The sequence below is a fragment of the Zootoca vivipara genome, chromosome 8, assembly GCF_965207765.1.
Source record: "Zootoca vivipara chromosome 8, rZooViv2.hap1.1, whole genome shotgun sequence".
Classification (NCBI taxonomy): domain Eukaryota; kingdom Metazoa; phylum Chordata; class Lepidosauria; order Squamata; family Lacertidae; genus Zootoca; species Zootoca vivipara.
The window spans coordinates 75,715,983-75,727,808 of NC_142591.1; the positions used below are offsets into that span (position 1 = coordinate 75,715,983).

General features: G+C 47.1%; 1 protein-coding gene across 2 annotated transcripts in view; it reads left to right on the plus strand.

Annotated features, from left to right (window-relative positions):
* The window catches only part of NSMCE2 (NSE2 SUMO ligase component of SMC5/6 complex), a 210,996-nt gene extending 201,820 nt beyond the window's left edge, over positions 1–9,176 (plus strand). For both annotated transcript variants that reach the window (XM_060277624.2, XM_060277623.2), the window contains exons 6-7: positions 765–871; positions 8,769–9,176. In XM_060277624.2, the coding sequence (XP_060133607.1) occupies positions 765–871; positions 8,769–8,883 (222 nt within the window). In that variant the 3' untranslated portion in view covers positions 8,884–9,176. The remainder of the gene's footprint in view (positions 1–764; positions 872–8,768) is intronic.
* Positions 9,177–11,826: the final 2,650 nt, after the last annotated feature.

Below are 11,826 nucleotides of genomic sequence, written 5' to 3' on the forward strand. Positions count from 1 at the left end.
GGACATGGCTGGCATTGTGGTCTAAACCACTGAGCCTCTTGGGATTGCCGATCGGAAGGTTGGCGGTTTGCATCCACAGGGCGGGGTGAGCTCCTGTTGCTCTGTCCCAGCTTCTGCCAACCTAGCAGTTCAAAAGAACACCAGTGCAAGTAGATAAATAGGTACTGCTGCGGCAGGAAGGTAAACGGTGTTTTCTGTGCACTCTGGTTTCTGTCATGCTGTCCCATTGTTCCAGAAGCGGTTTAGTCATGCTGGCCACATGACCCAGAAAGCTGTCTGTAGACAAACATCAGCTTAGCTGGCAAGCGAGATGAGTGCTGCACCCCATAGTCACCTTTGACTGGACTTAACTGTCCAGGAGTTTCTCCCCCCCCCTTTTTTTTTTTTACCTTACATAAAGATTGACTCTTGGATAATGAATTTACTCTTATTTTTGCTATTTTTATTTTTTAAGCTATGTTGGCTATTTTTCCTTTTACTCTTGTTTTTCCCCTCTTCCAGCAAGCTTTCCAAGTGAAGCTTTCGATCCTAGTGGGTATCTTTATAGGGCTTGAGATGGTGTGTGTGTGTGTGTGTGTGTGTGTGTGTAGTGAAGTTCCTTTGAGATGCTTCAAAAGAAATAAATGAATTAAAAAATAGGACAAGACTATTAAATGGTACTCAGCAGGTATCTTCCATGGTAATGGAGTGCTATGGAGTTCAATTAAGAACATGGCTAACCACATCAAGATCTTTGTTAAGCGCAGGTGGATTAATTATTGCAGGTAGAAATGAAAAACCCTGTCAAGAATAAAGTCTGTGGGCACTTCTACGAAGAAGAGGCTATCCTGGACCTGATCCGACACAAGGAACAGCGTGACAGGAATGCCTGGTAAGCAACCGTGACCGAAGGGGAAGGGGATTTTGCTAAGCTTAAAGAAAAAAAAATGTAGGTTCTTTTAATAAATAAGGAGGTTGCTTCTTCACCCCGAGAGAAAAAGTCAGAGCAAAGTTATCACTAGAATTACAGTGGAACCTCGGTTTATGAACACCTCGGTTTATGAATTTTCGGTTTATGAACACCGTGGACCCATCTGGAACGGATTAATTCATTTTCCATTACTTTCAATGGGAAAGTTCGCTTCGGTTTATGAACGCTTCAGTTTATGAACAGACTTCCGGAACCAATTACACCCATGCTTCAGTTTATGAACGCTTCAGTTTAAGTACTCTGCGGACCTGTCTGGAACGGATTAATCCACTTTCCATTACTTTCAATGGGAAAGTTCGCTTCAGTTTATGAACGCTTCAGTTTAAGTAATCTGGAACGGATTAATCCACTTTCCATTACTTTCAATGGAAAAGTTCGCTTCAGTTTATGAACGCTTCAGTTTATGAACAGACTTCCGGAACCAGTTGTGTTCATAAACCGAGGTACCACTGTACTAGTTGTTGTAGTAGTAAGTAGTATTTATTTTTTGTGGCTTCCAACAGAATACACACAAAAAACCGCAGTGTACTTTTCTCTTACACTTGGAGGCAATGCACACAATCAGAGCAGTGCTTTCTGTGAAAATTGGGGCCGCTGTTGTTGCCTCTTGGATTTTGCCAACCCTTCCTCACTTCCAGGGTGGGTTGGAACAATATCAAAACGCAATACTGAAACATTTCTAAAAACCATTTGCAATCAGGAGAATGGAGGTGGCTTCAGAGCTGCTGCAAATTATGCTCATTCACATCAGTTCACATTGCATGCTGCGTCCAGAAATTTTGGGCTTGTGTTGGGGTGGGCGGGTGCTTCTTTTTCCATGTCGGTTTCATGCGTCCACTCATAATGCCGTCTTGTCCCATTTGTGTGTTAGCCGCCCTGTCTCTCCGGCTGGTGCGTACAAGAGGGAGGAGGGACAGGGCAGCTTTCCCACGCGAGGAGACCCTCTTCAGAGCCTGTAGAAGATATTCGCTTCGGGGACGGTCTCCTTGTCAGGTGAAGCATAGCGGGACTTTGCTAGTCAGGTGCTGCTGCCCACCTGAGGGGTGCTGGAGCACAGCTCCAGTGCGCTCCAGGTAAAAAAAGCCCTGCTTTGCTGCCTGGGGAACCAGAGTCTCCTGAGTGCCATTTTAGTCTGCTCTTCATTAAACTATTCCTAGAGAGGTGTACCGTGTGGGCCGGAGAGTCGAGGCCACATCCATAAATTTTCTAGATGATGCATAGCAGACAAAGAGGGCAACCAAAATGGGCAAAGGCCTGGAAACAATGCCTTATGAGGAACGGCTTAGGGAGCTGGGTATGTTTAGCCTGGAGAAGAGAAGGTTAAGGGGTGATATGATAGCCATGTTCAAATATATAAAAGGATGTCATATAGAGGAGGGAGAAAGGTTGTTTTCTGCTGCTCCAGAGAAGCCGACACGGAGCAATGGATTCAAACTACAAGAAAGAAGATTCCACCTAAACATTAGGAAGAACTTCCTGACAGAAAGAGCTGTTTGGTAGTGGAATTTGCTGCCAAGGAGTTTGGTGGAGTCTCCTTCTTTGGAGGTCTTTAAGCAGAAGTTTGACAGCCATCTGTCAGGAATGCTTTGATGGTGTTTCCTGCTTGGCAGGGGGTTGGACTGGATGGCCCTTGTGGTCTCTTCCAATTCTATGATTCTATGAAATGTGTATCATAGAGAAAGCCAGCGTTTCTGCAGCACATGACAATGTTCTGGAAGTGCCAGGAGGAAGTAGGGGGATCATTTGGAGCAGGGGTCAGCAACCTTTTTCAGCCGTGGGCCGGTCCACCATCCCTCACACCATGTGGTGGGCCGGACTACAGTGGTGCCTCGCTAGTCGAAATTAATTCGTTCCACGGGTCTTTTCTTATAGCGAAAAATTCGTCTAGCAAATGCCATAGGAATGCATTGAAAATTTTTTGAAATTTTTTCCCCCACAGGAACGCATTAATTGAATTTCAATGCATTCCTATGGGAAACCGCGAATCGCTAGACAAATTTTTCGTAAAACGCATTCGTCTAGCGAGGCAACCTCCGCTCGAAAAATCCTTTCGTTAAGCGGAAATTTCGTTAAGCAGGGCATTCGTTAAGCGAGGCACCACTGTATATATATATATATATATATATATATATATATATATATATATATATATATATTGGAGGGGAAATGAACCAATTCCTATGCCCCACAAATAGCCCAGAGATGCATTTTAAATAAAAGAACGCATTCTACTCATGTAAAAACACACTGATTCCTGGACCGTCCGTGGGCCGGATTGAGAAGGTGATTGGACCGCATCCGGCCCACGGGCCTTAGGTTGCCTACCCCTGATTTGGAGTATCAGCATGAGGAAAACAAAACAAAACAAGAGGATCAGCCGCAGGGGCGTGCAGCCGCCATCATTTCCTTGATCTGACTGCATTTTAAAATCCCAAGTTTTGGGTGCCCTCAGCTTGAAAGTAACTAACTAACAGGGCAGTCCTACAGGTGCCTTCTGAGAAGTAAGTCACATTGATGAGCCTTGCTCCCGTGTAAATGGGTTAAAGGAAGGGAGTAGTTGAGCAGAATATTGTCCCATCACCCCTGTGGCAGGTGATGCAAAGTGTAATTTATATCTCAAGGTATAATTAACACCTAGTTCAATATTAAAGTGAGGCTGCAAATGTAACATCTGCACTTGCACAGTTACGGGATGCTGTGTTTTGACTTGTTTTCTGGAACGGGCGGAAATGTCCAAGCTCTTCTTTTGGCAACTTCTTAAGTAGTTCCACCACAACCCTCTTCAAACACAATTTCTGGCCAGGCACATCTATTACATGTAGTCTTCATACATTTCGAGTGTTCCCTTGGGTAGAACAAACTAAACCCAAAAGCTCCCTTGCAAGCGGAAAGCTGGCACATCAGGCAGAAATGTTGTAGCCCAACGTACTTTGTTATGCAAAAATTCATCGTGCAGGGGGTTGAAAAATGGTGGCTTAGATCCTGTGATCCAAGGATGTTCACAGAAAGGGATTTTCTGCTACCTGCATTTCACTCAAAGCAAGGTACCTCTGCTCAATTTTGGGCGTCCCTACCTCCCCCCAGTAGGGACCCAGGTGGCGCTGTGGGTTAAACCACAGAGTCTAGGGCTTGCTGATCAGAAGGTTGGCGGTTCGAATCCCTGCAACGGGGTGAGCTCCCGTTGCTCGGTCCCAGCTCCTGCCCACCTAGCAGTTCGAAAGCACATCAAAGTGCAAGTAGATAAATAGGGACCGCTCCGGCGGAAAGGTAAACGGCGTTTCCGTGCGCTGCTCTGGTTCGCCAGAAGCAGCTTTGTCATGCTGGCCACATGACCCAGAAGCTGTCTGCGGACAAACGCTGGCTCCCTTGGCCTATAGAGCGAGATGAGCACCGCAACCTCAGAGTTGGACACGACGACCTGATGGTCAGGGGCCCCTTTACCTTTACCTCCCCCCAGTAGCGCCACACCCCATCCCAACCCCACTAGACGCAGAGAACCTCCTGGTCCTCCAGAGAGGATTTTTTAAGGATTGGAGGTGGGGGACTGGGTTTTCCTCACCCCTGAGCATTTTTCGTCTCACGGATCTCAGGATCAAAGTCACTATCTCTTACCTGCTCTGTTTTATCACTCCAAAATTCTACCACCTCATCCTGTTGCGTGGTGTGGATCGGTTTGAGACGTTGTGGTGGGACTAAGGCAGTGTTCTCCAACCGCCCTTGGAGACGGTTCAGAGGCTGCATCTCGCACAAAGCACAACCATCAGGTTTCTGGGTGGTGGAGCTGGACGTCATCATGCCATAGCACTCCTAAAAGTAACCCCCTAGGCTGCCGGTTGGCTGAGTTCAATATAAGATGCTCACTTCTGTGTATGAAGCCCTGATGAGGAGCAAGATATCGGAAGGAACATCTCTTCCATTAGTTGCCACACATCCTGCCTATTAAGTCCATCAATGGAGGCCCTCCTCACACACTTGTTTCTGAAAGTAACCAGGATGGCAAGCACAAGGGAGGAGACCTTCTCAGTGGTAGCCCCCGTGCCTCTGGAATTTCTTTACCAGCATTTGAGTTGTTTTGATTTGGGGCTGCCTGAATTTATTAAATTTTATCTGGCTTTTTTATTTTTTATTTAGGGTGCTTGTCTTTTTTTAAAAAATTGCAACTACCGTATATTGTACTTTTACATTTTAAGCCACCTTAAACTCCCACCTCCACAAATCCCTCCCTCCTTCCTTAAATGACCCCACCCTACCCTAGGTTCTTCCTCCTCCGAATGGCTGAGAATAATCTCTGTGCTCGAATAATAACATCGGCATTCCTGTGTCGCGCAGATTTGCTTTTTGACTTGAGGCTTCCTAGGCGCTTCACCAGAATTAATTAATCCTGGCAAAAACATGTGCCAAATAGATAATAATTACCCTAACCACTTTGTAGACTGGGAGAAACAAACCCCAAACGGTGAGACTGTGCGGTTTGCCCAAGGCAAAGGCAACTAGCGAGGAGACACAGCGCAGAAGTAATGAGTGCTGACTCCCCACTCCAAATGCTGAGTCTGAGGCAAGGTGCCTTCCTCCCAGGCAGAATGAGTCCACTGGGTGATGAGTAGGACCCCAAAAATAAAAAAGGCTTTGGATTGGGGCTCCCCGGTCAGTAGAGTTTGGGGGCCTCAAACCATTTGGGTTGCGACACACACACAATAACAATTATAACAATGGTTATCAAATTGTTGTGCGTTGTAGAGTCTTTGACAACAGTTTCCAGTACATATTGAACAACTTTTTGTATGGGTGGCCATCATAAGACACAGGGGGGGGGGGTGTCCAACTCCTGAGGTTCATGTGTGAACTGTACACTCGCAGCCCCCCCCAATAAAAACCCTGAAGGCCACGTTCGCACCATCCAATTAAAGCGCTCTTGAACCACTTCAAACACTTTCTGGCTTCCCAGAAAGAATTCCTGGGAAGCGTTGTTTGTTAAGGCTAGTGAGAGTTGTTAAGAAAGGCCTATTTCCCTCACAGAACTTCAATTTCCTTTCTTCCCTGGTTAGTCGGATTGATGGGTGCATAATTTCCAACTTTTCTCCAGGGGAAATAGGGACGTGCTATTCCATTATTATTATTATTATTACCCGCCCACCTGACTGGGTTGCCCCAGCCACTCTGGGCAGTTTCCAACATATATAAAAACAGAAATAAGCATTTTTTAAAAACCTTCCCTATACAGGGCTGCCCTGAGACGTCTTCTAAACAATTCTCCAATGAAAATGGCGACGTCCTAAGGAAAAGAGGGACATTCAGGGGGTCAAATCAGAAACGGGGACGGCGTCTCTAAATCAGGGATGTCCCTGGGAAATAGGGACACTTGCAGGGTCTGTGGTTGGGAGATTCAGGACAGACAGAAGATAGCTGGCCACTGTCGGGAGGAGTCCTCTTGAGCTCAGATGCTTCTCTGTGGTCTTCGCATGATTATCTGACCAGCCACTGTGGGAAGAGGTTATTGGACTAGATGTGCCATTGACCTGACCTTGCAGGCTTTCCTTACGTTCTTGTGAAAGACCCCATACAGCTTCTCCTTTGCAATTTTATTATTATTATTATTATTATTATTATTATTATTATTATTTCTTTATCAGTTTATATTCACGAAGAACCTCAAAGCAAAAATAAAAACCACGATGCAGTACATTGATATTCATATACAGTGGTGCCTCGACTGACGAAGGCGATCCGTTCCGCGGCGCTCTTCGTAAGTCGAAACCTTCGGATGTCGAAGCGTCCATTTTGCGCATGTGCGAAGCGCGATTTTGCGCAGACCGCCCGCACCGCATCTGCGCAGGCGCAGAACACGTGTGTGGCGAAAAGACTTCCGGGTTTGTCGACTTCGTAAGTCGAAACCTTCAGAAGTCGAGGCATTCGGAAGTCAAGGTACCACTGTACATACTTATTTGAAGTACCTTTATGCTGTTATTTAAAAAAGTGACTCGGCCAGGAATTGCCTTCTGGGAAGGCCTGTTGGGATAAGAATGTCTTCACGAGGCACCCAAATCCCAAATGACACTCTGAGCATCATTTCAGGTTAGGCATGATGGGTCTGGTAGTTTTCTTTGTGTTTTCCACAAAAGGAAAGCCTCGCTCCTGTGTCGAAGTAAACCCCCACAACTCTCACTTACCCCCTTCCACAATGTCTATTTTGCAAAATCCGTTTCCCCTCTAGTTTCAATATAGTTGTTCTGAGCCTTTTGCATATTTATAAAACGAATACTCTTGTTCACATTTGAGCCCACAAGTAGAGAGCACCCTGTTAACTTTGCATAATTCTGCTTCAAAATTTGGGTTTCTTTTTCTTAAAAGCAACTGCTGAAGAATACCAAGGGGAAGGAAATTCTGTGCATTGCACCAAATTCCATGATTGAGTGGTGTTTGCATGCACCGAAGAAACAGATACTGTTGGTGTCGAGTGCCAGAGTTTGAGGTTTTGGCGAGAATTGATTATTTCCCATGACATTTGCTTCGCTGCAGTTTCTCAGTGTGGCCCAAGGCAAACTGCTTCTCTTATCTGTCCCCGCCGCCCCGTCTCTTCAGACTCATCAGCAGGGTGAGAATATAGAAGTTGCCGTTTGTAAAGTCCTTTGAAGGCATAAAACAATATGCAGAGATTACAGTCTGCAATGCTATTACCTATTATTACTACCACGGACAAATTGTGTTCCACTTAAGACTGATCTACAAGCAGAAATGTTCATATATCTCAGCGCGTTCAACATCCCCAGGGGCATCTATTCCCACCTGCTCAGGATAATTGCATTCCTCATCATGTGTCTCCCCAAAACAGAGTACTGCTACCCAGCAAGGAAGGAGATCAACATCGCATTGCACCTTGCTGATCTGGCTGATCTCAGAAAAAGAAGAGTCCTAACAGAACCTAGGAAACGCAACATTTTAACACGTTTTCAAATCGCACTACAAAAAGTCAGCACAACAGAGCAGGAAAACTAGGCAAAACAGAAGGCTGCTGTCACGGTGGCCGGAGTAGGCTACTTCAGAGTAACGACTCTACACAGCTCTGCATTTTATCTTTTATTGGTGCTGAATATTTACAGTGCTGATGGCAGTGCTATTTACAAAGACACATCTGTTCAGCTTGAATCAGAACCTCCAAGTGGCTTTTGGCGCGTCTTGCGCCAGCATAACAACTTGGGGAGACCCATCCTCTTCCCCCGACGCTTTCTGCGCAGTTCCGGAGTTGGGGGGACTGGTCTGCCCCCCTTCCTTCCCCCTTCCTGTCCCACCTGGGACGATGGCTCTTCTACCCTGCCAGAGCCTTGGACACCACTTCCTGTTTCCCCACTTGAGCTGGAGCTTTCCCTCTTTTCAGCCTCGCTCGGGGCTGGGCTGGAACTCAGGAGGGGAGGGGCTTCGCGATATCCCTTGCCCCTCACAGCTGCCATGATAAAAACAGCTTTTTATTCGTCGTTATCAGATCGTTCTTCTCTTTTGTTTTGATTGTAGACATTGAAACATTCCAGTAATCCTGACCCATAATTCAGTTCACTGGATCTGCTACATAGAGGTAGCATGTCAGTTTCAGAGTATTTATGATTGTGAAAATGGTGTTTTGCTATTGGGGTGAATGCTGTGGGAATGTGGATAGAAAAGGGCTTCTTCCTCTTTCTATATTCGATTTTCCCATTCCTTGTAGGTAGCCAGTGGAAACCACTGCTAGACCTGAAGGTAAACCAAAGTGAAAAATTCCGTTCTGCTGATTTTACTGGGGTCACTTTCTCTCCCTCTCTTTTTACAGCTGCCCCAAGGTTGGCTGCAGTAACCTCACCGTCAGGAGATCAGACCTGGTGCCGGATGAAGCTGTTAAGAGAGCAATCGACAGTCAGAGTAAACAGAGCCGGTCAACACAGTAGAAGTCAGCTGGCACTCTGCTGGCTGTTACGACAAAGAAAATGCGATGTTAGAAGAGGTCGCCTGAGATAAGTTGCTGATTGCCAGGTGGTTGTGTAACTGGTTGTTATTTCAAGTATTCCAATTGCAGGCAAAGTTGAAGGTCTGACCTGTCGCCGAAAGCATTTCCCTTGCTCCTTGGAGAGTGCCAGGCATAAAACGCTGCCACCCGACCTGTTTTTTTAAACTCCTTTTTAAAAACGTCACCCGGCAGTTGACGTCTTGCGTTCTGTAAATAAAAATGTCATTTCTCATTGCCAGAGTCTGCTAAGTAAAAGAGTTCACGTTGCAAAGCACCCCGTAAATCTTTTTTAAGGAAAGGCCTACGCTTGGCTGACGCTGCTGTAATCTGGTCTGGTCTGAAGGCATGCGAGGCCAACTCCTTGCCGAAGCTAAGCCGGCCTGAGTCTGAACAGAGCCTGGATGGGCAACCACCTGGGAATCAGACTTGGGCTCTGTGAGGGAAGAAAGGCAGGGTGTAAATATGGGGATTGGGGGATGTAAATATGGGGATTTCCCTGATGTTGGGAAAGATTGAGGGCACTAGGAGAAGGGGACGACAGAGGACGAGATGGTTGGACAGTGTTCTCGAAGCTACGAAAATGAGTTTGACCAAACTGCGGGAGGCAGTGCAAGACAGGAGTGCCTGGCGTGCTCTGGTCCATGGGGTCACGAAGAGTCAGACACGACTAAACGACTAAACAACAACAACAAATATGGGGAAATTAGAATTGGCTCATGTGCAACTGTATATATGTGTAACCAGTGGTGTGGCATTGCCCCGGGTGCAGAATTGTTAGGGGTGCAACATTTCAACACCCGGTGCTGCCTCAATACAGCTCCGTTGAAAACAGCTTCTCCACATGACCTAGGAAGTGACCTCTTCAGACAATGGAACAACTCTTGTTTTCTTATCTCTGAGGCTGCGATCTCCTGGGGGACATGGACACTATTAGGCAGTTGAATGCGCATGCGTACTCCATCCATTTTCCTCCCTCCCCACCCCCACCCCATGGCTAGCAACTCACGCTACGCCACTGTGTGCGGTGCCAGGAAATAAATAGATTCAAACCAGGAAATGGCGGGAGAGAGCTGGAGAGTCCTTGTGGCTCCCTGGAGTCCAAAGAGGACCTCAGTGAGGGCAGAGGAAGCCCTGAAGAAACCCCAGGCACAGCTTTGCTTAGGTTGCTCAGCTTCCCCGCCTAACAGCTGGTGTGTGGGGTAGCATAGCAGCAGCCGCTTTCCAGTTCATCCGCCAGCCGGCCCCAGAGCTTCAGCTCCGGATATTTTGGTCTGAATTGGAGAGAGCACTGGAAAGCAGGAAAAATGCTGATGTTATAGAGGGTGCTCCCCACTTAAACACAATTTTCGATACGCAACACCCATATTATGGGGAGACACCTGTAAATAAGGCTGTTGTGTTACAAAGGTACATCAAGGCCAGGTAGAATGACCACTGACTGGGGCAGTTCTGGGCAGGAATGAGTCCTGTGACTATTTGGTCTGGGTGAGCCAAAGGAGGGGGCCACGCCATCTCATCTGATACAGCCAACTGGTGTGGCAGCTGCTGGAGGCAATAGTTCTTGCAGTGGTCATTCAAGCAACACCTCTTAGAAAAATCCTCATTGCAAGCACGTTACTCTTTCAGCTTCTCCAGAGCGTGACGATTCCAGGAGTGGGGAGGGCTGCTGGAAGAATGCTGGCAATAATTTGAAGCGCAGCATTTCACGGGGAAGAGCACATGGGCCATTGCATCAATCGCCCCGCACAGCGGGTGGAAACTGTTGCCACATACTTTATGTTGTTTTTACCTTTCCTTCATCCCTCGCTCGGATTAAGCAACACCTGATGGAGCCATGAAACCCAGAGGGCAAGACCCTTGTAAACAGGAGGCAAAGAGCGCTCAGGCAGGAGAGACCTGCCTCTGGCTTAAAGACATGCTCTGCTCTCCTGCAATTGCTGGCACGCCAAACCAAGCCACGCTGCCCACCAACCATGCTGGCATTGCGGCAGGGCTATGCCTTGAAACTGCAATAACAGAGGGGCTGCCAGGCACCTGGTGGAACACCATGCAAGACAGGTGGGCTCTTGGTTTATGAAGCCGAGCAGATTTGCTCGACAAGCTGACATTTCCCCAAGTTTTATTTTCAATGGAAGAAGCTGCTTTGGTTGGCATTTGTCCATACGCTTTTCCCTCTGATTCCAAGCCAAGGAACCGGGAAACAAATGTTTTCTTGCCTTGCAGTCTACACACACACGTTTTGGCTTTAGACGTTCCATTGTTGTTGTTTTTCTCTCTCCGCAGAGCCATAATTCTGCGTGAAACGTTAGGAAACAGATGCCAGTCAGCAGGCAGCACTGGGCTAGGCAAACCAATAGTATGGAGCCGTTTCCTGTGTCCAGGTGTTCCTTTGGAGTGTCTGGTCCATACTGCACTGGCCGAGCATCTTCCCTTTGTGTAAGAAGCTGGTTACATAGGCTGGGATGGTCCTAGGGGTCAAGGTGTCGGTAGGAACACTAAACCTTTGGGCCCTATCCATGTCAGTGTTTGCTTACATTCATCCCTTCTGTGTCTCTCTCTCTTACCTCTGAGAAAGCTTATGCTGGAATAAGGTGCCACACGACTCTTAGCTGCTACTGCTGCAGAGGACCTAACAGTGCTAACACCTCTCCTTGTGACACTTGTCATTAAATTCCTTCCCTCTGTTGCCTCACCCTCTACTGTCATTCTCAATATGTGGATGTAGTCTTCAACATATCGTTAACACGCCAATAGGATGTTAATAGTGGACCCTCCACACTTCAGCAAGCTGAAGAGAGGAGCTGAAGAGGAGAGCCAGTGTAGTGTAGTGGTTAAGAGCGGTAGACTCGTAATCTGGGGAACCGGGTTCGTGTCTCCGCTCCTC